We start from the raw sequence: 22,885 nt of genomic DNA, 5'->3' as shown, positions 1-22,885 counted from the left end.
AATTTTTTTGCAATGTTTAAAGTTAATTATTAAGGGAATAATTTCTTTAAGGTTTTAAAATATTAATATTTTAATGTAAAAAGTCCTTAAGATTTCCTTGTAACATGTGGTTTATGCTTCAGCTTTTGGAGTTCTTTGGTCCTTGACCATGACCATGAAAGAATTCAAAGCAACATCTAAGCAAAACAAGACAAAGTTTATTAGAAACTGAATGGAAGTACACCTGGGAAGAGGGCTGGGTGGGCAGAGTCTTTGGAAGAACAATTGCAAGAAAAGGTGGGGGATTCTTGGCTTTAATGGGGTACAGTGGTACCATCAGATTTATTCACCTAGGAGTACATCTCAACTATTGCTACTCTTCCCACACGTAAGGTGAAAAGGCAGCTGCAATCTCTCCAGGCTACTCATCAAAAATAAGGCATGGCCTCCCTGGTGGCACAAGGGGTTAAGCACAGCACCATGAAGCCTCTGCAGCACGAGTTCGATCCCCATCCCCGGCCAACCAGGGAGCTACCCACATGGCACAGTGGACCTCACCTGTCTCACCTGCTGCTCCCCTCAGCAGTATATTTCAGTCAGTCTGCCTATTATGCTCCCCACCCTGTCTCTGGTGAGTCCTCTCACCCCCTGCACCTCTGGCCTGTACCCCAGTTTTTATATACATAAATAAATCTTTAAAAAAAAATGAGGCACAATTTCTCCATGGTTTCCGTGCTCTTCCTAATTCTGGGACTGACCATGAGTGGGCCTGTGGGAAGCAATAATACGTATGTATACAAGTTCTCTTTCTTCTCCCCCAAATTCTCTCACATAGCTCAGAAAGTGTTTTTACTCTTCATTCAGCATAGAGAAAAATTAGTTTTCACATCAGCAAATATTCTTCCAACTTTTTTCATAACATATTCATCATTCTTTGAAGGAAAAAAACCCACCGATCTCAAAAAGTTATATCTTAGAATTGACAATATTTAAGATTGTTGTTTATATTTTTTGTTATTTATATTTTATTTAGAAACTCAACAAACTTCTTTAGAAAGGTTGAGTTATTATCTTCCATTTCCTGATAAAGTAAATCTTACTGATTTAATGAATGAAAAGCCTAGGGGCAACGAAGAAAAATAGGAAAAAATGTTCAGACTTTATTTTGATAAGAAAGTAAGAAAAAAAACACTCAGTTTAAATAAAATTGTATAGATCCTCCAACACAGATTGTCACGGTTCTTTATAGATTGTTTTGCATAATATCAATGATTTCACGATAAACTTTATCATATACATCTAATCCAAACAAAAAGTCTAGATGATTGTAGTAAGAAATGGTTTTGTGGTAAATGTGCCTTGTGATTTCAGAAAGTAAAACTCTGACATCTTCAGGATCAGCCAAGTAGTCATTGTTACCATTCCAAGTAGCAGTTGATACATTCATATTTGACACATTGTACACTGGAGATTCTGTCTAAATATAAAAGGTGAAAATAACAGTTTTCATGGGGAATGATACAGAGATAATATTATTCACCAATTCTTTAAAGATTAAGTACTATTTAGTTATTTTATATCCAAAGGGGCAGGTTTATTATTAAAAGGAGGAAAAGGTAAAGAATATTTGCACAGACACAAGCAGGCAGAAAAAGCTGCCTGAGAAAGGGACAGGTTTGCTAAAAGAGATTTCTGCATAGGGCCTCCCCGGTGGCGCAGCGGTTGAGCGCTGGGTTGCGAAGCTGCCCGCGGCCTCTGTGGCGCCAGTTCGATCCCCGGCTGCTCCCCGGCCACCAGAGGAGGGTCCCACATGGCGCGCAGACCTCTCCTGCCGCCCGCTGCTCCCCTCAGCAGTGTACTTTGGTCCTTCTGCCTGCTCTGCTCCCCGCTCTGGCTATGGTGAATTCTCTCACCCTCCCGTGCTTCTGACTGTACCCAGTGCATGTATAAACAAAACAAACAAACAAATAAATAAATAAGACATGCCTCTAGAAAAATTAAAAAAAAAAAAAGATTTCTGCATAGTCACAGTAGGGCAGCCTTGGGGGGAGAGCTGCCTCTGCTGCTTTGCAAAGGGAGGTCAGTGAAGAGAAGCACCTGCATGGTCACAGGTCACAGGCGGGCAGCAGGGCTGTTGCCAAGTACTATTTAAAAGAAGCTAAATTTCAAAACATTATTGCTATGGAAGCAGAGTATGAAAAAAATAACTATTACAGTTTTTTCTTAGAAGTAAATCATTTATAAATCAAAACTAGACAGTTTGCTCTAAATCAGAGTATGCAGACATTTCATAGAAATAATGGTAGTTTTGTTTATAAAGCATTAAATTTTAACCAAAATTTCCTGTGGCTGTGTAACTATCAGTATGATTATCAATAAATGATAAATATTACAGTTAAGATCAAATTTGATTTTATTGGATTTGATTTTTGTATTTTACTTCAGACTTTTATAAGAGTGAATCACATATGGCAGGGTTTCGCTAATACTGAAAAATATGGTGGAAAAGCATGAACTTCAAGGTAGACGTCAGCTGGGTTCTATTCCTTTAAGACTTTTGTCATTATCTCATACAATTTTTACCAAAATTAACTTCTACTTGAAAAAAAATCTTCTATTTTATCCTAATTGCTGTATATTTGTCATACTTCCCCAAATACAATAATATTTTTAGGACAACACACTATATTATACATTTATTTCTTATTTAAGAAAGCATGGAGCCATGCATATTATAATATTTTTCCTCTTGAACAATGATGAATTATTCTACTGCCTGACAATTTTTCTAGCCTTATCCAAGATAACTGTTGTTAAAAATAGGTAACAGGGAAAAGCCATTTGGTTGGTTGTGACAATAAGGATCCTAGTCAACATGATCTTCATTGTAGTCCTTCTTCTGGTGGTTACTGTTTCTCAGGCTTTAAAGATGAGCCTTAATCTATAGCAAAATCATCTGAACCTACTAAGAAAATAACTTATAGTTTATACCTAATTATTTACCTGATGAAAATGAGCCAAGTTCTGAGCAGGACTTCCCCAGTCAAAAGCTTTCAGTTGCCTAGAAGTAAAAAGCTGAAAAAAAAAAAAAAAAAGTAAGACGGTACTCCTTTGCCCGTCACAGTGCTGCTAAGTATACATGGCACACATGCACTCCTTGTCCTGGGTCTGCTGGGAGAAGTCTAGGTGGGTTTCTTTGTTCCTCATCTCCTTTTGATAGGGTAAGAAAAAGGAACATAGGCCTTTCCTGGTTGCATACGGCAGGCTGGCCAGGGAGCTAACCCACATGGCCTAGCAGACCTTTCCTGTCTCTCCCGCTGCTCCTGTCAGCAGTTATCTCAGTAGATCTGACTGTTCTGCCACCCACTCTGTCTCTGGTGAATCCTCTCACACACATCCCCCCCTTCTCCCTCACAACTCTGGCTTACATTCCAGTTCTTGCATGCATAAATAAATACATCATTTTTTTAAAGAAATATATATACATATATATAATAAATAAGAATATATAGAATATATATAGAATAAATAAGAAAAGCAATAGATACACAGCAAAATGCTATGGTGTGATTTCTATTTTTCCTTCATGCTTTTGGATATTTTTGTCTTTGTATCAGAATGACTGATTAGAACAAATAACCCCTAAATATTTATTGAATAACAAACACAGTCCCATATTATGAGTAATTAGAACAATTGTGAAAAGGAAAATGTGAATTAATTTGATTCTATTTTTTTAAAAGATTTATTTATTTTTATACAAGAACTGGGGTACAAGCCAGATGCGTGGGAGGGTGAGAGGATTCACCAGCTACAGAGCGGGAAACAGAACAGGCAGACTGATGAAATACACTGCTGAGGGGAGCAGCGGGCAAGACAGGAGAGGTCTGCTTTGCCATGTGGGATTCTCACTGGCTGGCCGGGATCGAACATGCACTGCAGAGGCTGCAGACAGCTTCACAGTGCGGCACTCAGCTGTCTGCACCACCAGGGAGGCCCTAATTTGATTCTATCTTATTCTTTTTGTCAGCACAATTAGGTTTGCAAAAGTCTTTCAAATCCCTTACTGAAAGTGCAGGATTTACTAAACAGGACTTATTTATGCAGTCACTGACTGTGTCAAAGTCTAATTTCTCATAATTTCTGAAAAGAGAAAGTGTCCTTCAAAACAAAGAATACATTTTAGAAGTTCCTAATACATTTAAACAATGTACAAATGCATACATTTTGTGTATTTATAAGATACTCATAGAAACACCTAAAAATAACTCCTTACCATCCTAACAAACAACTCTAAGTGTATATACTCTTGACCCAGACTATGATTCAAGCTATTATTTAGAGAGTACTCTGTAGGCAAAATATTTGTCCAAAATTTTACTCCATGTATTGCAAAAGTCAGTCAGTTATTCAATAACAAAAATTTCAAGAATGCTATGATGATTGCATGTTTATTAATCAATATGATTCAAATATAAAAGCCAGTCAATCTAAAAATAATTTACTATGTTGCCAATTCAGCTATCAGTTTAAATTTTCAAACCAGTTTCCTCAGCAAGTCCACGAAAAATTTGATTTTAACATTATTTTTCAAAATATATTTTGCCATTTTAAAAACCATAATTAAAAACATGTACCAGGGCCTCCCCGGTGGCGCAGCGGTTGAGCGCTGGGGTGCGAAGCTGCCCGCGGCCTCTGCGGCGCCGGTTCGATCCCCGGCTGCTCCCCGGCCACCGGAGGAGGGTCCCACATGGAGTGCAGACCTCTCCTGCTGCCCGCTGCTCCCCTTAGCAGTGTACTTCGGTCCTTCTGCCTGCTCTGCTCCCCGCTCTGGCTCTGGTGAATTCTCTCACCCTCCCATGCTTCTGACTGTACCCAGTGCATGTATAAACAAAACAAACAAACAAACCAGCAAACAAATAAATAAAGCATGCCTCTATAAAAAAAAATAAATAAATAAATAAATAAAATAAAAACATGTACCATCAAAATGCATTGCGCCAAATTTGAACACCTCAGAAGTCACTGGATCATGAATTTGTGCTACTATATATGAACTTATTTCAAACTGAAGTTCATGTCATTTCTATTTTAAAATATTATCAGGCCTCCCCAGTGGTGCAGCGGGTTGAGCATAGCGCTGTGAAGCTGTCTGCAGTCTCTGCAGTATGGGTTCAATTCCCAGCAGGCCAGGAGGATACCCACATGGCGTGGCAGACCTCTCCTGTCTTGTCTACTGCTCCCCTCAGTAATGTATTTCAGTCAGTCTGCCTGTTCTGTTCCCTGCTCTGTCTCTGGTGAATCTTCTCACCCTCCCATGCCTCTGGCCTATATCCAAGTTCTTGTATAAATAAATAAATCTTTAAAAATATTATTATTTACACTATATATATGCATTAAAATATTTTCTAGTTAAAAATTAAATACAGCAAATGTCTCTCAAGGCCATTGTAAAGCTGCACTGACAAATATGATTTTCTGCTGTTAGTAAATATTCATCAATACATTTTACATGAACACATAATTGATTATTAAAAAATAACCTTTACAGCTTCAAAAAATTAATGAGCATATAGGATTAATCTTAAATCTTGCATTCCATTTTAACATAGAAATGTTTGACCTAATGTAAGGCTTTGATTTTAAAAACAGACAAGAATAATATAGGCAGCGATATTAAGTAGCATAAAATGAGTTAAAATTAGTAATTGTTTCAGCTGTCTGTTTCTTGTGCTTTGTGAACACATCACTTTCTCTTTCTCAAATGGAAGTCCCATGTGACTCAACAACACCACTATTAAGGATATATCCAAATAACATGAAAAATTTAACATGAAATGATCTTTCTGCACCTACGTATGCAGTAGCACTATTTACAATTGCCAAATCATGGAACCCAAGTGCCCGTCAACAGATGAATGGATAGAAAAACTGTGGAACATATATTCAATGGAATATTACACAACTGTGAAGAAAGATGAAATGGTGCCATTTGGCACAAAATGGATGGAACTTGAGGTGATTATTTGGATGGCTTCACTCATCTGAAGAATATAAATATTCAAAGAACAATTACATGCAAGCAATGAAGAAATAAAAATCTAGACTCAGAAAAAGAAGATATTTACCAGAGGGAATAACGGAAATGGTGGAGAAGTTTGGGGAAGGAGGTAGATGGGGTATGGGGATGGATTGTTTGGTGGAGGCTAAAAAAAAAGAGAGAAAAAAGTACTTAACTCTTTCTCTTTAATGGAGACTTTAAATACAGAAGAGAAGATAGTAATGCCTATAAAGGGATCAATACAGATTATTTATTTTTCCTTCAAATGTAATAACTGTGCATTGAAAAATCATGTGTGAGTCTAAATCTAACTTCTCTAGTGCTAAGTCATCAAGTAAAGTTCAGATTCATTAGAACCTTCCAGTCTTATGCTGGGTTATGGTATGACAAAAAAAGCATAGAAAGAGAAACAAAATGGGTCATATTTTGAAGGTCAAATTGGTCAGGAAGACCGATTCTCCAATATTTTCTATTTTTCATGGGATGTGGGAAGAAGTAAAATATTAAATGGCCATGGATTCTTTAGTGGTATATAAACTGAGTGAGAGATGTACTCACAGTTTTTCATAAGCTGGACTTATCTGTGTGTTCTTTGCTAGTTCAAAGGTCAAAATTTTCTTGAATGTACCACATCTTCTTGATCCAGTCATCTATTTTTGGGCATTTGAGTTGTTTCCAAAGCTTAGCTATTGTAAATAGTGCTGCTATAAACATAGGGGTGCAGGAGCTCTTTGGAATTGATGTTTCTGTGTATTACTCAGCATTCAAAAAAAAGATAAACACATGCAATTTGCAGCAACATGGATGGCGCTGGAAGGGATCATGCTCAGTGAAATAAGCCAGAAAGAAAAAGAAAAATACCGGATTGTCTCACTCATAGCAGGAATCTAGAAAACTTAAATAAGAGACCAGGAAAAAGAATAACTATAAGAAAGTAAAAATCAAAATCAACAAACAACTATGAAACAGAGACACTCAATGGGGAGGTGGGGGGCGGGGAAAGGAGGAATTGGAGTCAAAATAAGGTGGTTGCAATTGTATGGGGAATATAAAAATAAAATTTAAATTTAAAAATAAAATTAAAAATTTTTCTTGAATGTTTTTAAATGTTTTTAAAAACTATTTATTTTTCTCCTTCTACTCTTTCCCCTTTCTACTCAGCAAATATGAAGGTATTTTCTTTACATCCCTGCTCAAGACTATTCCATGGCTTACTGACCCATGAAATTGAGATGGTTTGGAATTAAATCATGCAGTCCCCTGAATGGCATGTTAAGATATATTAAGTTTCCTATGACTGCCATAACAAATTACCACCAATTTAGTGACTTAAAGCACAAAATGTATTATCTTAGAATTAAGGAGTTTCCAAGTCCAAAATGGGTCTCAATGAGTTAAAAATCAAGGTGCCTGCAGGGCTATACTCTTTCCTGGAGGCTCAAATGAACAATCTGCTTTCTTGTCCCTCCCAGCTTCTAGAAACCAACTACATTCCTTTGTTCAAGGGTCCTTCCTCCATCTTTAAAACTAACAACAGTGGATTTGAGTCCTCAATTTACAACACTCTGATCTTGCTTCTATCACCGTTATCTTTTTGACATTACCAGTTCTGCTAGCTTTAAAGACATTGGTTCATCTCAACAATACAGAATAATCTTCTTACTTTCAGGTCATCTCATTAGCAACTTTAATTCCCCCTTGTTAATTAATCTAATGTGCAAGTAAATAGTGAAGTCTAGCTATGAATGACATCCTGAATGAACTTTATCCTGATATTTTTATGTCAGATGGAGGACTACACCCCCATCTGCTCATCCAAGAAAGTTTAGGTGCTGAAGACTACAACTCCTGGCGGGGGCATCTGACTTCCTGAATGGGAGGGTCACTGGGAACTAGGTGTATAGTTAAGCAGCCCAACTTGGCTGAACACATGCAGGCTTTATCTTTCTTGCTTTTTTAGGTTTCAACTGGCAACCAGGTTCTTGAAGGAGACACCTGGTGGAGATAGTTGTAGAGACACGTGGAAGAGATAGATACATGGAGGAGACATGTGGGTGAAACACACACTTTTGGCCCTTAAATTCATGCCCTTTTGCCTTTTCTGTGATATAATACAACACTCCAGCACATGAAGATTGAAAAGTTAAGGTCTGAGTTGTAAATATTGCATTTTGTAGCTCTACACCTGGAAAAATCACTTGACAATTCTAAGACTTGACTGCTCTTTCATCTCCTGTGACCTGAAGCACAGGCACTGCCTGTGTGTGTCCTCTCTGGGAGGACACCTCCCCTGCTGCTGTCAGAGCTCCAGCTCTTAGAAGGTTTATAGCTCTAATCTGTAATGAGGTTTAAGGTAGAAGAGAAGATGGGTAGACAGAGAATTTGAAACTCCTTTTGATAAAAACATAATCAGGAGGGGAAATGAACATAATCAGATTCTACTAAATGCACTGAAAACAAATGGTAGTGTTAAATTTGCAAGTGTTAAGAGATGAAGCAAGGTTTTTGTTGCTGTGATCAGTGGTTTCATTTTAGCATCTAATAGATTATGATAGTAATACACATAATAAACTATACAGAATTACACAAATAGGTAACAATTTCATTTAATCCTTCTAAAATTATCATTCTATGGCAATAGCAGGACTGTAGAATGATGAGGTATAAAATTATACTTTGAAAATGACTTTAGGGCCTCCCCGGTGGCACAGCGGTTGAGCGCTGGGTTGCGAAGCTGCCCGCAGCCTCTGCAGCGCCGGTTCGATCCCCGACCGCCGGGTGAGGGTCCCACATGGAGCACAGACCTCTCCTGCCACCCGCTGCTCCCCTCAGCAGTGTACTTCATCACTTTGCCTGTTCTGCTCTCCGCTCTCCACTCTGGCTCTGGTGAATTCTCTCACCCTCCTGCGCTTCTGACTGTACCCAGTGCTTGTATAAATAAATAAATGAATATTTTTAAAAAAGAAAAAAAAAGAAAGTGACTTTAAAAGTTATACCTGACTCCAGTGAAGTATATTTTGAACAGATGTTCCTGCTGGGTTTTGTGACATATATACATCCAAGCGACTCTGAGGGTTAAAAATAATTGCTTTGTTCAACCAGATCTTTGATGTTTACTAGTACAATCATAATATTTTATATTTATTGAGCTAAATAATTTCAAGAAAATGTAGTTACTTTTCAATAACTAATAAAATAATCAAATTTTATTTACATAAATGTATGTATTAAATGTACAATTTTCACATAAGTCAGAAGCTATTATTGGATTTCTAAATTATGGGGTCCATCACCCTGTACTGGAAACTATTAAAAGCGATGGGACACCCTCACACTCACATCTTTTGAAAACACTATAGAATGCAAGATAAAAAGAAATTACCAGGATAAATGGAAGAGAAAAAAAAAAAACAGGAATCAGTAGTAAAAAGTGAATTACTAAAACCACTTTTCCTTAAAGTTATTTGCTAATCCCATAAAATAAAGTTTCTTTTTGAGAATTTAGCTATTTGAGGAAAGCAAAACTCACCCCAAGGCATGAAAAAGGCAGTTAGAAGACTTAAAAAGAAATCTTCTCTGTGATAAACTGGATGCTATGTTCTAAATATACTACCCAAAGTGAAACTGAATCAGAAGTATCACAGCCTTTGTGTCCATTTGTACTTTAGGTTTGCATTACCTATCTAATGCTTGGGAGCCTCAGTCAATGAAGGCAGTGTTGCTATAATTCTTATCAAAACTTAGCAACTTATTTTAAGTTTATCAACAAACAAGTTGTGCGATTTATATGGAGAGGTTAAAAACTGAGACTAGCCAACACAATATTGAAGGGAAAAAACAAAGTTGAAGGAATGACAGCACACAACTTCAGGACTCACTGAAAAAGTAGTGATCAAGACACTTTTACACTGGCAAAAGACAAGACAAATAGGTCTATGATGCAAATAAGAGAGCCCAGAAATAAGTCTCTATAAATATAGTGAACTTATCTTTGACAAAGGAGCGAAGGCAATGCAATAGAGAAATTATAATCTCTTTATTAATTTGTGCTTGAATAACTGGACACCCATGGACTGAATAAATAAGTAAATAAACAAATAAATAAACAAATCCAGACATCTGACACCTTCACAAACTAAACTCAAACTCATTTTGCAATGTAAAACTCAAAACTATAAAACTTCTAGGTATTCTTTGGCTCCTCTAATTATAACTCTAACTGTGCTTGAAATAAGTTCCCATGTAATATTTATCCTGCATGCCATATTCCAGATGTTCCTTACATTAGGGGCAATACTCTTTACTCTAATGAGGGTCAGAGTCTTACTCAATTCAATATACCTTGTTCAATTAATTCTTCTGGACAAAGAAGATTATAAGTAGCTTTCATGCATGTCCATGAATAATAGGAAATGATTATCAGAGTTTCTACTTCAACTTTATCAGAAAGGAAGGAAGGAATCCATCCTCTAAAGGAACTCAAATCATAATCACATATCCTTGATACTAGTACTTATTTCAGGCACATTTCTCTTTGTAAGTAAACCATTTTTGTAAACCTTCATCAAAGAATCTTAAGACTTGGACACAGTCAAAATTTTGGGTTCTTTGGTAATATGTTTTCCAATTTACATTGGTGAAAATTTTCATCACCGATTCTTCCTGACATTAAAATTTGCTTTCAGGGCATCCCTGGTGGCACAAGGGGTTCAGCACAGCCCGGTGAAGCTGTCCACAGCCTCTGCAGCATGAGTTCCATCCCCAGCCAGCCAGGGAGCAACTCACATGGCACAACAGACCTCTCCTGACTAGCCCACTGCTCCCCTCAATCAGTGTATTTCAGTCAGTCTGCCTATTCTGTTCCCTGCTCTGTCTCCAGTGAATCCTCTCACCCCCCACACCTCTGGCCTGTACCTCAGTTTTTGTATGAACAAATAAATAAATCTTTAAAAAAAAACTTGCTTTCAGATCTCTTATTCAGTTCCCCATGCCCAGGTTAAATGGAATTGATTCCACTTATTGAATCTTTACAAACTACAAGGTTCTCTCTTTTTTTTTTTTTTTTTTCATACTGGCTATAAGACACAATTCCATGGCAAGCTCTGCCTTCCCACTGATATAAAAGGCTCAAGAGTATTGAATCAAACTAAACTATGCCACCAATCACACTTACTATTCCCATACACACTGTGAAAATTTTCCAGTTCGAACTGCTCAGAATCCCAGAGAACATAGAAAATAATCATGTTATAACCTATGACATTGTCAACTTTTGTCCCAGGAGGGATACCCACAGAAAATACAGTGATGGTCAAATATACTTTCTAAAACATAGACTGAATGAATGAAACAAAAAAATATTGTATTTATTTTTCCAGTCATCACATGATAGACATTTAATACTAGATGGTACAATAATATGAGAAAAAGAAAATGGTAAATAGTCAAAAATCATTAGTAGTTACTGAGAAGTTCTTAAAAGTCCCAGGAACCAACTACTAATCCAAATGTCACAGTAGGTTTTGCCAAATTTGGATTAATTTAATGTGCTGAAAAACTTTTTAGAATAAATGCCTATATCTTTAATAGAATTTATATACAATCAATCCAAATGATGTCAGTAGCAGCAGGTTGAACACCAAGATGTTTTTCCATTCGAGCAATTTTGATAAATGTCAAAAGCATGGAAGATATTTGGCAGGCATTAGTTCTAATTATAAAAGGATCAACAGGGAAGGCAGGGAGTTGTGGGAAACAAGAAAATGGAAGAAAAGCTAAATACAAGAAAGTTCAGGAAATTAATACCCAATGGCACAGGCTAACAAAGATATCCAGCACAGCAATTGCTCTCTGTTCTTCATAGATAGCAAGATAAAGGAGGAAGCAAAATCTCAGCAAGGTAATCACCATCACAATATTGATATAGTAATAAAGTCAGAAAGATTAAAAATCTTTCTAGTAGTATACATAGATGAACCATAAAATGATACACAAGCATAAAATAAACACTATTAAAAGTTGCTTTTTAAATCTTTGAAAATGGATATAAAATACAACTTGTTCTCACCATATTTAAGTTCTTTGTGTCATATCCATATATCATAAACAAGAATTCACGGCATAGAACACCAAAAATCTTTAGTGGACACAACTTTGAACCAATGAATCTTTTAGATGAAGTATTAGATAAAAAGTCTTTGTTGCCGGTAAAAGCCTGTAAAATAAATTTACTTTATCCATATTTGGAAGGCCCAAAGAATCAACAAATGATGTGGTAAATTTTCTGTTTTCAATCAAACACATTAACTTACAGTTTAAAACATTTAAATTAAGGATAAATCTTGCAAGGAGAAGATAGATATGATTCAAATGCTAGATTTTCCCTTACCGATGAGGAATCCAAAAGTATCATAGTAAAATCCTATTCCTAGAAACAAAGGATCCAGTATAATCGAAACCAAAAATTCAGTTCATACATGTGGCTGTGCAAACATAGTCAAGACCTTTTTCGTAATTAAAACATGCTGTATTGGGCCTCCTTGATGGCACAAGGGTTAAGTCTCAGCATTATGAAGCTACCTCCAGCCACTGCAGCATGAGTTCAATCCCCGGTCAGGGAGCTAACCCGCACGGCACAGCAGACTTCTCCTGCCCCACTCTCTGCTCTCCTCACTCCTCAGTAGTATATTTCATCAATCTGCCTGTTCTGCTCCCCACTCTGTCTCTGGTGAATCCTCTCACCCCCCCCCCAACACCTCTGGTCTATACCCCAGCTCTTGTATGCATTAATAAATCTTTTTTTAAAAAAGTTGTATTGACCTGCCAGCATTTATTGATTAGTGAAAAAGCAAGGAGATAGCTCCAGGGAAACCTCTCTGGACATGAAAGTGATTCTGTAAGGCCCAGGACTAAGGATGTATAATAGTCTTAAGACTGGGTTTTGAGAACAAAGGAAATAAACTTTATTTGGCTGAGAAAGAAAAAAAAAAAGTTGTATTGAAGTAGCATTGCACTGTAATGTTATATAGGTTTTTAGGTATGCATCATTATAAATCATACTTTATGTTCACCACTATAAGTTCAACTCCATTTTTAACCATACAATTAAATGCATTTACCTGATTTACCACCCCCTTTCTACCTTTCCTTCCAGTAAGTATTAATACTTTCTGAGGCTTAGAATCATTGTTGTTTTGGGTTATCAACCACACAGAATAATGGAATAACATACCTTGAACACTGACTGCAACTTGTATGCCATTTTAACTAAAGGGCTTTTTAAGTATTTAATGGAAAAAACTGGTGCTAAGGCAAAAAATATTTTGATTCTTTCAGCTATCTTTGGCATGGTGGAAAATGTTATAAAAGCTGAAAGAAAGAAAGAAAAGAATTAACTATTTTTAAGCAATTACCAGCATATAAGAGATGACACCATGGCTAATAAATGTTCAATAGATTCTGAACAATTACTGTACTTATTTCTTAATTCACTTATCGAACATTTATTGATTACCCAGGATGAGATATGCATATTGATAACAACATAATGCCGATTATTAAGATTAAAAATAAATCTATAGACTATAAATGATTATAATATAGCAATAAATTAGCTTTATAACATCATGGTTTAAAAATAAGAAGCAATATCAAATATTTGTTTATCTGGTAATGAGGTGAGAGATTCAATATACTCAAATTGATTTAATATTTACTATGAATATATTTTAAAACTTCTTTGCCTTCTTTTACTTAGGAAACTAAATATTAGTTTATATATTTTTAGTAGATTAGAGTCATTAATATAACAAATGGTAGTTTTTCCTTTTTTGACATCAAGCCATCAACTTACATATCTTCTCATTTTTATTGATTGTTTTTATCCCCCTGAGTTCTGACAAGTCAAGTAACCAAAGAAATATATATCATATAACATATTATAGGCTGATAAACTCTGGCATGTCATCCATTTTTTCATTATTTAATAAGTGTTAGGAATTCCTGACTCCTGATAATTGAATGGCTAATGAGAACCTGGACTCAAAGTCACACTCACAGTTAATAAAGATCAGAAAAAATATCCATAAAAAATGTGATTAGATTGTTATCCAACATACTTTTTCTAGTAGGAAGTGGATTATTCCTATGAGAAAATCCCACATTTTTATTTCTTCAGCCTAGAAAATAATACTCTATACTCTATATATTTAATATGGGCTTCTATTATAAAATGGATTTTTTTACCTTCAAAGTAGAAATAATGCAAGGAATAGGTCTATAATACTGTGTAAGAGAATTATATTGGGTCTTAGGGATTTTTTTTTCTGAAATTAGAGTTGTTATACATTAGGTAATGTTGTGAGATGAAAGTTCTTTCCTTGTCATTTTCACACAGTGCAGAGTACTAACCACTACATGATCATGGCCTTTTCTAGTCATTTTCAGAAATGGAAAGGCTTTTCTCATCTTTGTGCATTTATTAAATTTAATGTGTCCTAAATACAAAAACACAGTCTTTTCAAGTCTCTTGGTCACAAAACCCTGGGCTATATTTTTAAAAATTTATTAAAGTTCTATTTGCAGAACAAATAATAGTTATGATCTCACTTTGATCTTAATGTATATATCCAACTTTGATACATCAGAAACAAACAAAATGACAGACAACTTTGCTTGTATAACCAATTTGTTGTGACTAAAGAAGACTTGGGAATGTCAGCAGGGTGTTAGCTCCTGGGCATTGCTAGCCTATGCTTATATCACAGTTCTATTTTGTTTCATTTGTAAGTCTATAAACTTACCTATAGCTTAATAAATAAATCTACAATCTTTAAAAAAGTAATTAAAGAATATTAATAGTGATCTCTCTTAGCATACCAATAGTAGTGCCCTGTGAATGTCCTACATAAAAAATTTCTTTTTGTCCAGTTCGGTTTATAATGAAATCAATGAAGGCTGGAAGGTCATATTTAGCCATTTCATCAAAACTAAAAAGAAAAGGGGAAATAAAAATTTATTTTATACTGATATTATATTAACATTTGAAGATAGTAAATGAATAAAGGCTATTTCAACCCTCTTTTGAGTATTATCAAAACACAACAAAAAAGTGTTCAATACATTTATAAAATAAAATGAAACATTATATGGCTTTATTTGTACCTGAATGCCCAGAATTCTTTGGAATTTGTTTCTAGGTATATGTGTTTCCTGGACCAGGTAGTCCCTCTGCTGTTCCCTATCCACACATCATAACCAGCATCTGCCAGAAGGAAGCCCAGACTGTTGTTAGGTAGATTGGAAATCCAGCTGCTGGCAGATGTAAACAAGCCATGTTGCAAGTATACAACAAACCTCTGAGCTGGGAAAAAAATACAGATAATCACTATTTAAATCATGTATTGTCTACATGAAAATCTCATCTGAATTTCAGTCTTTCGCTATATGCCAATTTAAAGGTTTATTTAAAAAACTGTATACATAGGTTGAGTTACTAATGTTTAACCCCACTGATGTCAGAATTGTTTAATGCAGTTCACTAATGGACTTCTTTCAAATGACCAAGTGGACAATTTGGTCAAGTCTCATTTAAATATATAAACTTTTGGGCCTTACTGGTGGCCAAGAGGTTAAGTCTCAGCACTATGAAACTATCAGCAACCACACGGCATGAGTTCGATCCCCAGTCATGGAGATGTCCCACATGGCACAGCAGACCTCTCCTGACTTGCCACCTACTCCCCTCAGCAGTGTATTTCAGTCAGTCCACCCTTCTGCTCTCCACTCTGTCTCTGGTGAATCCTCTCACCCCACATACCTCTGGCCTACACCCCAGTTATTGTGTGCATAAATAAATAAATCTTTAAAGATAATTATATAAACTTTTAAAGATTTGGAATATTCAGATAGGCAATGTGATTTGGACATTCATGAATTTTAAACAACATACTACATGAAACATTATAGGATTTTCCCAGCTTTTATTTCATTAGATAATTTTACAATGACATTTTTCACTGACATTTATTATCAGTATTATCATTAGAACCACTGTTTTAGTCACCTAACAGAGTTCCCAGAGTCCTAATGTATACTTCCAAAGTTTTTGAGTTATAATGTAAGGGTAATAACTTTTGGATAATGTAAGCTATGTTTATAAGTGACTTTAAGGCCTGAATTGCCAGTCACACATTATACTCTACAACAGTGATTCTACTGGTGTTCTGCATAGATCCTACTATTATAATTAGGCTGATGATCCTAATCTCCAGATGTTGTGTTAGCTGCCAACTATACACAGGTCTCAGGAGAAAGCACTTGGTAATCTTGGCCAAATGGGAGCTCCACACTGGGGAAGGAGACAACTTATACCTGAACCATCTAGCACAAAGGTAGGGTTGAAGCTAGACTCCAGCGCAGACCACCTCCTTGCTCTACTCCTTTCTCTGCTCTCCTGCTTTCTCCATTACCTTTTTCCTGAGGTTCTCTCAGTAAATCCCTGTTACAGGCTCTGCTTCTACAGAACTGATCTAAGAGTTACTACTAAAAGTGGTCAAGGAAGCTGACAATTAAGGATGGGATGATGAAGATGCATTACTTGCTGGCTGGCTGGCTGTAGATGGTAAGTAGAATACTGAAAGAGCCTAGTATGTTGTAGCATTTCAATGACTTAAAATATTCCTGTGACAATACAGTAAATTACTGTTCTGGCTTGTACAATGTGTCTGACAGTTAAAAGGCACAGGGGAAATATAATTATGAGATCTAAGGAACAGGGTAGCTATTGCTGAGTGTTTGACGGTGTTTTGAAGAGAGAAGATAACAGGGCTCAGAGCAATCAACCATCAATGAAAGCAAAATGAAAAATCATAAGACCTCTTTGAAGGCCTCTAAACACCCTCATTTCCTAGAGTTAGAGGGCAAACTGAGGTAAAAGTTATGGCTGGGATTCAATTGTAAGAATGGTCAAACTTAGGCCTCCCTGGTGGTCTACGAATTAAGTGTTAGTGCTCCCACTTTGAGGGCCTGAGTTCCATCCCTGGCCAGGGAACTAACACATGTGGCACAGCAGACCTTTCCTGTCTTGCCTGCTGCTCTCCTCAGGGTGTATTTTGGTAGATCTGCCTGTTCTGCTTGCCACTCTATCTCTGGTGAATATTCTCACCCGTTACCCCTGTACCTCTGGCCTACACCCCAGTTCTTCTAAGCAAAAATAAATAAATCTTTAAATTTCAGGTAGTTTGAATTCTCTGTGTAAGGAAGATCTCATGTCATATGAGTCTTAATAAAGCTGTAGGACCCTGAGACTTGAGGTAAGGACATCTTGGTAGAAAAACTTCATAAACTTGAAAGCTAGATTTCCCTAAACTCACTGGAAATAAAAACATGACCCACTCTCTTCTTTGTTAGAAGATAATAACTCTCTGTCAGAGATACCTTGCAGATCAGGACTTTCCTGCCACAAGATTCACCCCAATCCTTTCCTGGATACTCAGTGACTATGGTTAAATTCTAGCATGACTTACTGAAGAATATTGGATCTGCTTAGGGAAAAGAAGAGATTATATCCTACAGGAGCTACAAAATCTGGTAATACGTATGCAACAGAACTGGGAGTGCATGTCTCTGGAATGGATCCTGAAGCTTTTGGATTAAAGGGGGACATGTGCACACATATATAGACCTGGATAAGAGAAAACCCATTCATATAAAATCACATTCCTATGACAAAGAATTCAACACACTGGCAATAGTTTCAGAGGTCAGTTCTGACATTCAGCTGTTTATTTCTTGGAAGATTAGAAAAGTCCAGAATTATAATCACATTGTGTAGAAACTGATAAAAGCATTTACATATAGGCATGCTAACCCTATTAAATAAAACCAGAATATCCACCAGCTGACAAATGTGCCTTTGGAGGGCTTGGGGGATATTCCATTTACCAGCAGAATTTAAAAGCTGGGAAATGCAGAACTTCTGTTGCCATTTTGGCATATATAGAATACTAGAAGTATCATGGACTCAAAAAAGGGGGCCGAGACATGGGCCTCCCTCACCAAGGCAGCTTTTTCTACTCCAGTAAGAGTTCTCACATGGTACCACCCCTCAAGTAAGCCAAACCAGACACTTGGAGACAAGTTAGATATATTAGAACTTCTTTCCCTAGAAAGGGTAACAATTCCTTATGAGTAGGATTGATTGATTCATTTCTGCTAAGATTTACTTTTCCTTCCCACAGGACCACAGCCAGCACCTCTACTCAAGAGTTTTCAGAGTACCACCATTGTCTTCCTCATAGCATGATGTTAAATTAAGGGATTCACTTCATATCAAAGAAGGTGCATCCATTGGTATAGGGCCTTATTATCCATGTTCTATCACATAATTACATCAAAAAAATGCAGGATGAAATAATTTGATTATTGAGAGCAATGAAATAACAACTTGAAGCCTCAGTGATAATGTTATCTGGAAAATGATATCTTGGAAATACAAATGTTTTCCTTTGAATTTTTTTACACACGTTAAACAAAAGAGCATAATATAGTGCTAGAATGCAGGCTCCTTTCTAACAAGAAGGCCTATGTCTAGGCCTCCTTTTTTGAGTCCATTGCACAAGCACTGGGATGGTTAAAAATAGTATCTGGCTGACATCTATTAGTTGAGTCATCCTATTGGTTATAATTCTAGAATGCAAGCTCCTTTCTAACACGGAGCTAAGTTAGAAAGAAAAGGGAGATAGGATTAAGTGTGTTTCCACTATCACTCCCAGTAACTCATTGAGGGATTTATACTTTCCATTCTCACAATTTTAGTTTCCATAGATCTAAAGGCACTTGTTTATAAAGAGAAAATGCTTCTACCAGGGCACACAGTAAGCATCCCCATCAACTTAAAGTTGACTTGTCACTTTGGGCTCCTCATGTTGGAAGACTGGGAAACAAAGAAATTCATTATTATACTGGCAGGAATAACTGACCCAGATCATCATACAAAGATAGGGCTACTGACACATAATGAAGACAGAGATTTAAAAATTATATTTAATATATTTGGTATTCATGTGATGTCCTGGAGCATTTTTTTGTTTCTTTGATGCCCTGTTTTAATTTTAAATGTACAAGAAACAGTATCTATGACCTGCCACAGCTATAGTAGCTCTTAGGGATGAAAAACGAGGGTTGAATGATAGTAGCTCTTAAGGCTGAGGCTTACAACACAAGGAGCTAAGTTAGAAGGAGGGGATCTACAATGGATGGTAGAGAAATTTTAAGTATCAGTTATGACATGGAGCAGCTGCAATAGCATATGTAGTAATTTACACATACTAACCTTCTTCTCCTAAGTTTCCCCATGTATTCCAGCAATTGAAGGAAATTCTGACCTACCAGAATCCTGAAAAAGTTGTACCTGATTGAAATAAATTTAATGTGAAAAATAAGGGGTTTGAGTAGTACAAAGGGCACAGTCTATTGGATTATTTTGGTGTGCCCCACCCAGATTTCCTTTACTAAGTATATTTCCAGCTGTTTTCCAAGAGAGTTCATTATTGCCTCTTTCTCTATAAAATTACCTCCAACCAAATGGGAATTGCCTCTTCCATGAGATTATTCTACTTTCAAAGATTAGTGTTCAGTCAATGAATAAGTGATGATAATTACGATCCAAAAAGCTAGCTCCCTACCTTCAAGGTATGATTCATGGATTTATGAGTGTTGTGTGATTCATGGATTTATGAGCTAGACTAGTTGAGTCCCATCCTTCCTTCGATCCTTTCCCTCCCTATCTTAATTTCCACTTTATTTTTTCCAGCTAGCAGTCGACAATAAATTCTTATCTCAGGTCTGCTTCTAGAGAACTCTAAGTCACTTGTATTTCAAAATTATCTTGAAATCTTTTATTACAGTATTTGAAAAATCAGGTCATACCCTGAGGAATCATTACTATAATGATTTAAAATCTATGTTAACATTTTCTACCTAGTAGATATGACCTTTGTAAGGATCTGAAATTATATTCATTGAGGTTGTTTCAAATTCATGTTTTTTCTCTGAATGTGCTTTAATGTTCAAAGTAAGAACTTGTGAGAGAATATTATGAGAAATATTCTTTTCAGAGAAAAAAATCTAAGGAGAAAAGAAAAAAAAAAAAACCTGACATTTTGTGAGCAATTAGACAAATAAGCAAAAATAATCAGTTACATAATCAGTTTATGGTAACTGGCACAGCTAAGATGACAAGCCAGTCACAAAGTCAAGCCCATGGAATGATGTTATTGTGTTTCAGAGATTCTAGACAATTGACATGGCTAAGCAAAGTGATACACAGAGAAATCCTGGAAGGAACAGCATATGTTCCACCACACTTATTTTTTTTAAAGGTTTATTTATTTATGCATATAAGAACTGGGTACAGGCCAGAGGTGTGGGGGTGAGAGGATTCACCAGATACAGAGTGGGGAACAGAACAGGTGGACTGGCTGAAATACACTGCTGAGGGGAGCAGTATGAGAGTCAGGAGAGGTCTGCTGCACCACGTGGGTAGCTTCCTAGCCTGTGGGGATGGGTGGGGGGTGTATCGAACTGGTGCTGCAGAGGCTATAGCTTCAAAGTGCTGTGCTTAACCCCTTACATCACCAGGGAGGCCACGTTAATAACACTCCATGAACAGGAAGCTAATGGAATATCATTCTCTTCTTGAGCATGTGGGCAGGTATATAAGAAGTTAACTCTTGCTTTCCAAAGCCTTTTCTTATTCTACACTCATTGAGAAGAAATGTAAGAGCTAGGAACTTCAAGACCCAGGGAGTAATCAATTTATATGAAGTTGAATATTACCTGTATTGTTAAAACTTTTCGTCTTCCCATAAGGAATTCTGTAAAGGCCAAGGATATAGCCATCTTTAGTTATGACATCATACTTTTCATCTGGGTAGCCCCAGTAGGAAATAATTTCACTCTACATAAAGAAAAACACACATATTTTAGAGAAAGTTTGCTAGTCAATTAAGCTGAGTTACCTGCCATTTCTAACGTATTATGTAAAAATGAACATTTTGTATTCTCCCTAAATCTCAGGGCTTTTTTTTTTTTATTGTTACTAATTCGCTGTTAGAGACTAATCTTCATGAAAGGGGGAGGTTCTGGGTTCCCTGCCCCACCTGAGGAGGAGCAGAGCCGAGTGGCCAGGTGGAAATATAGAACACTTGGAGGACAGACAGAGGAGACAATGGAGGAGAATTGGAGGAGGCATGTGGAGCAGAGACATGTGAAAAAGTTGTGCTTGCTTCTCAGCTTTGTATGGGCACCAGGTCCTTGGAGGACATGGAAGGAAACTCATGTGTCAAAACAAGCGTCTCTACACTTGGAAGAGACTTGGGTGAGAGACCAATGGCAACCTTTACCTTGATTTGTACTCTGATTTTGTTTTTCATTCTAGACTTGTCTGGCCCCTTCTACCCTTTTCCGATGGTTTCCTGCCAGGTGCCTTAAACTTGTGGCAAGTTTTCAGGCCTCAGTGGCCCTGCTTTAGGCCAAGACTGTTGGGCTGGGCACTTACCCACAAGGGGATGAATAACATTGGATGTTTTATTAGAAAATTATTACCCTTTCTTCTCTTCTCTCTCTATGCACACTATTGTATTAAAGTTCTTTCATGCTAATAGTATGCTTTGTCTTTATGTGGCAGATGGCAGAATCTCTTTAGAGTGTGCAAGTTTGGGGTTACTAGGACACCCTTCATTCTGCATATTAATACTACTAAGCATCATTCTTAGACACTAAGATTCATGGATAAAGAAAACAAAAATTAAGACCTCAGTCTTCAAGAAGATATCTCAAATACTAATCTATTACTGCTACTACTAATCACTATACCTTTATCTATTCACCTATATGTTTTTTAAATATGAAAATACATGTGTATTTCATAAATTCTTACTTGTCTATGCATATAGCTAAACTTATATCTAAAATTTGTATATATAAGCATATAGAAGAGAAAATTTATAAGTAATCTATTATTGTGTGATATATAGCAAGTTAATACTTAAGGTAATCCATAGGTTCCTGGACTGTGACTTTAAACAAAATGACATATAATTAAAGCAGAATAAAATGTTTTATTCAATGAAAAAAGTCATCAGCTTTTTCATCAGCGTTAGAAAATGACATTGACTGAAACAACTTTATCTGAGACCTGCTCTAGTCATATATATTTTCATCACAGAGATAGAATAAGACTGAAGGGCAAACTGTGAGCTATAAAATAGTAGTTAGGGAAAATTAGTTAACCTATATCAAAATATATGAATACAGGAAAATATATTTGACTGTAGATCAAATTTGAAATTGAAGAGTAGCATTAGCATTTTCTGTTATTTCTGCAGCTTAGCACTTACTTCCTAGAAACTTACAATATTCATATTTGCTTCAGGATTCACAGATCTTCCATGTTGAAAAGTACCATGAGTTCCAAGAATTTGAATAAAGGATATCACCATGAAAAAGTACCACATTTGGGATCTATATATAAAAGGGAGATTTTAACACTATTAAAATTGCCAAAGTAATACCATTTGAATGTTTTTTTTTTTTGTTTTTGTTTCTGTTTTTTGTGGGACCCTCGCCGGCGGCTGGGAACGAACTGGCGCTGCAGAGGCTGCGGGCAGCCTGGCAGCCCAGCGCTCAACCACTACGCCACCAGGGGAGGCCCCCATTTGCATGTTTAAATGACTCTGTGAAGTGGGGAATATTGTCTAAGGATAATATTATCCAAGGATGATAATATAAAATTGGCAGGTGTGATTCAGATTCAGGCCTACTTCATTCCAAAGTTCATACTTT

General features: G+C 36.5%; 1 protein-coding gene across 3 annotated transcripts in view; it reads right to left on the bottom strand.

Annotated features, from left to right (window-relative positions):
- Positions 1 to 1,122: 1,122 nt before the first annotated feature.
- Positions 1,123 to 22,885, bottom strand: part of LIPJ (lipase family member J) — a 28,710-nt gene continuing 6,947 nt past the window's right edge. Inside the window, exons 2-10 of one of the 3 annotated variants that reach the window (XM_037496553.2) lie at positions 22,456 to 22,564; positions 20,879 to 20,999; positions 15,203 to 15,401; positions 14,918 to 15,027; positions 13,272 to 13,408; positions 12,108 to 12,254; positions 9,037 to 9,108; positions 2,983 to 3,054; positions 1,123 to 1,456 (exon numbers count right to left, since the gene is read on the bottom strand). In XM_037496553.2, the coding sequence (XP_037352450.1) occupies positions 1,223 to 1,456; positions 2,983 to 3,054; positions 9,037 to 9,108; positions 12,108 to 12,254; positions 13,272 to 13,408; positions 14,918 to 15,027; positions 15,203 to 15,401; positions 20,879 to 20,999; positions 22,456 to 22,557 (1,194 nt within the window). In that variant the 5' untranslated portion in view covers positions 22,558 to 22,564 and the 3' untranslated portion in view covers positions 1,123 to 1,222. The remainder of the gene's footprint in view (positions 1,457 to 2,982; positions 3,055 to 9,036; positions 9,109 to 12,107; positions 12,255 to 13,271; positions 13,409 to 14,917; positions 15,028 to 15,202; positions 15,402 to 20,878; positions 21,000 to 22,455; positions 22,565 to 22,885) is intronic. The other 2 variants (XM_037496555.2, XM_037496554.2) reach the window with 2 other exon arrangements.

This window comes from Talpa occidentalis, unplaced genomic scaffold (assembly GCF_014898055.3).
Source record: "Talpa occidentalis isolate TD23 unplaced genomic scaffold, MPIMG_talOcc4v2.1 talOcc4.8, whole genome shotgun sequence".
Lineage (NCBI taxonomy): Eukaryota > Metazoa > Chordata > Mammalia > Eulipotyphla > Talpidae > Talpa > Talpa occidentalis.
Note: the sequence above shows the minus strand (reverse complement) of the source record. Positions and strands in the feature narration are given on the sequence as shown.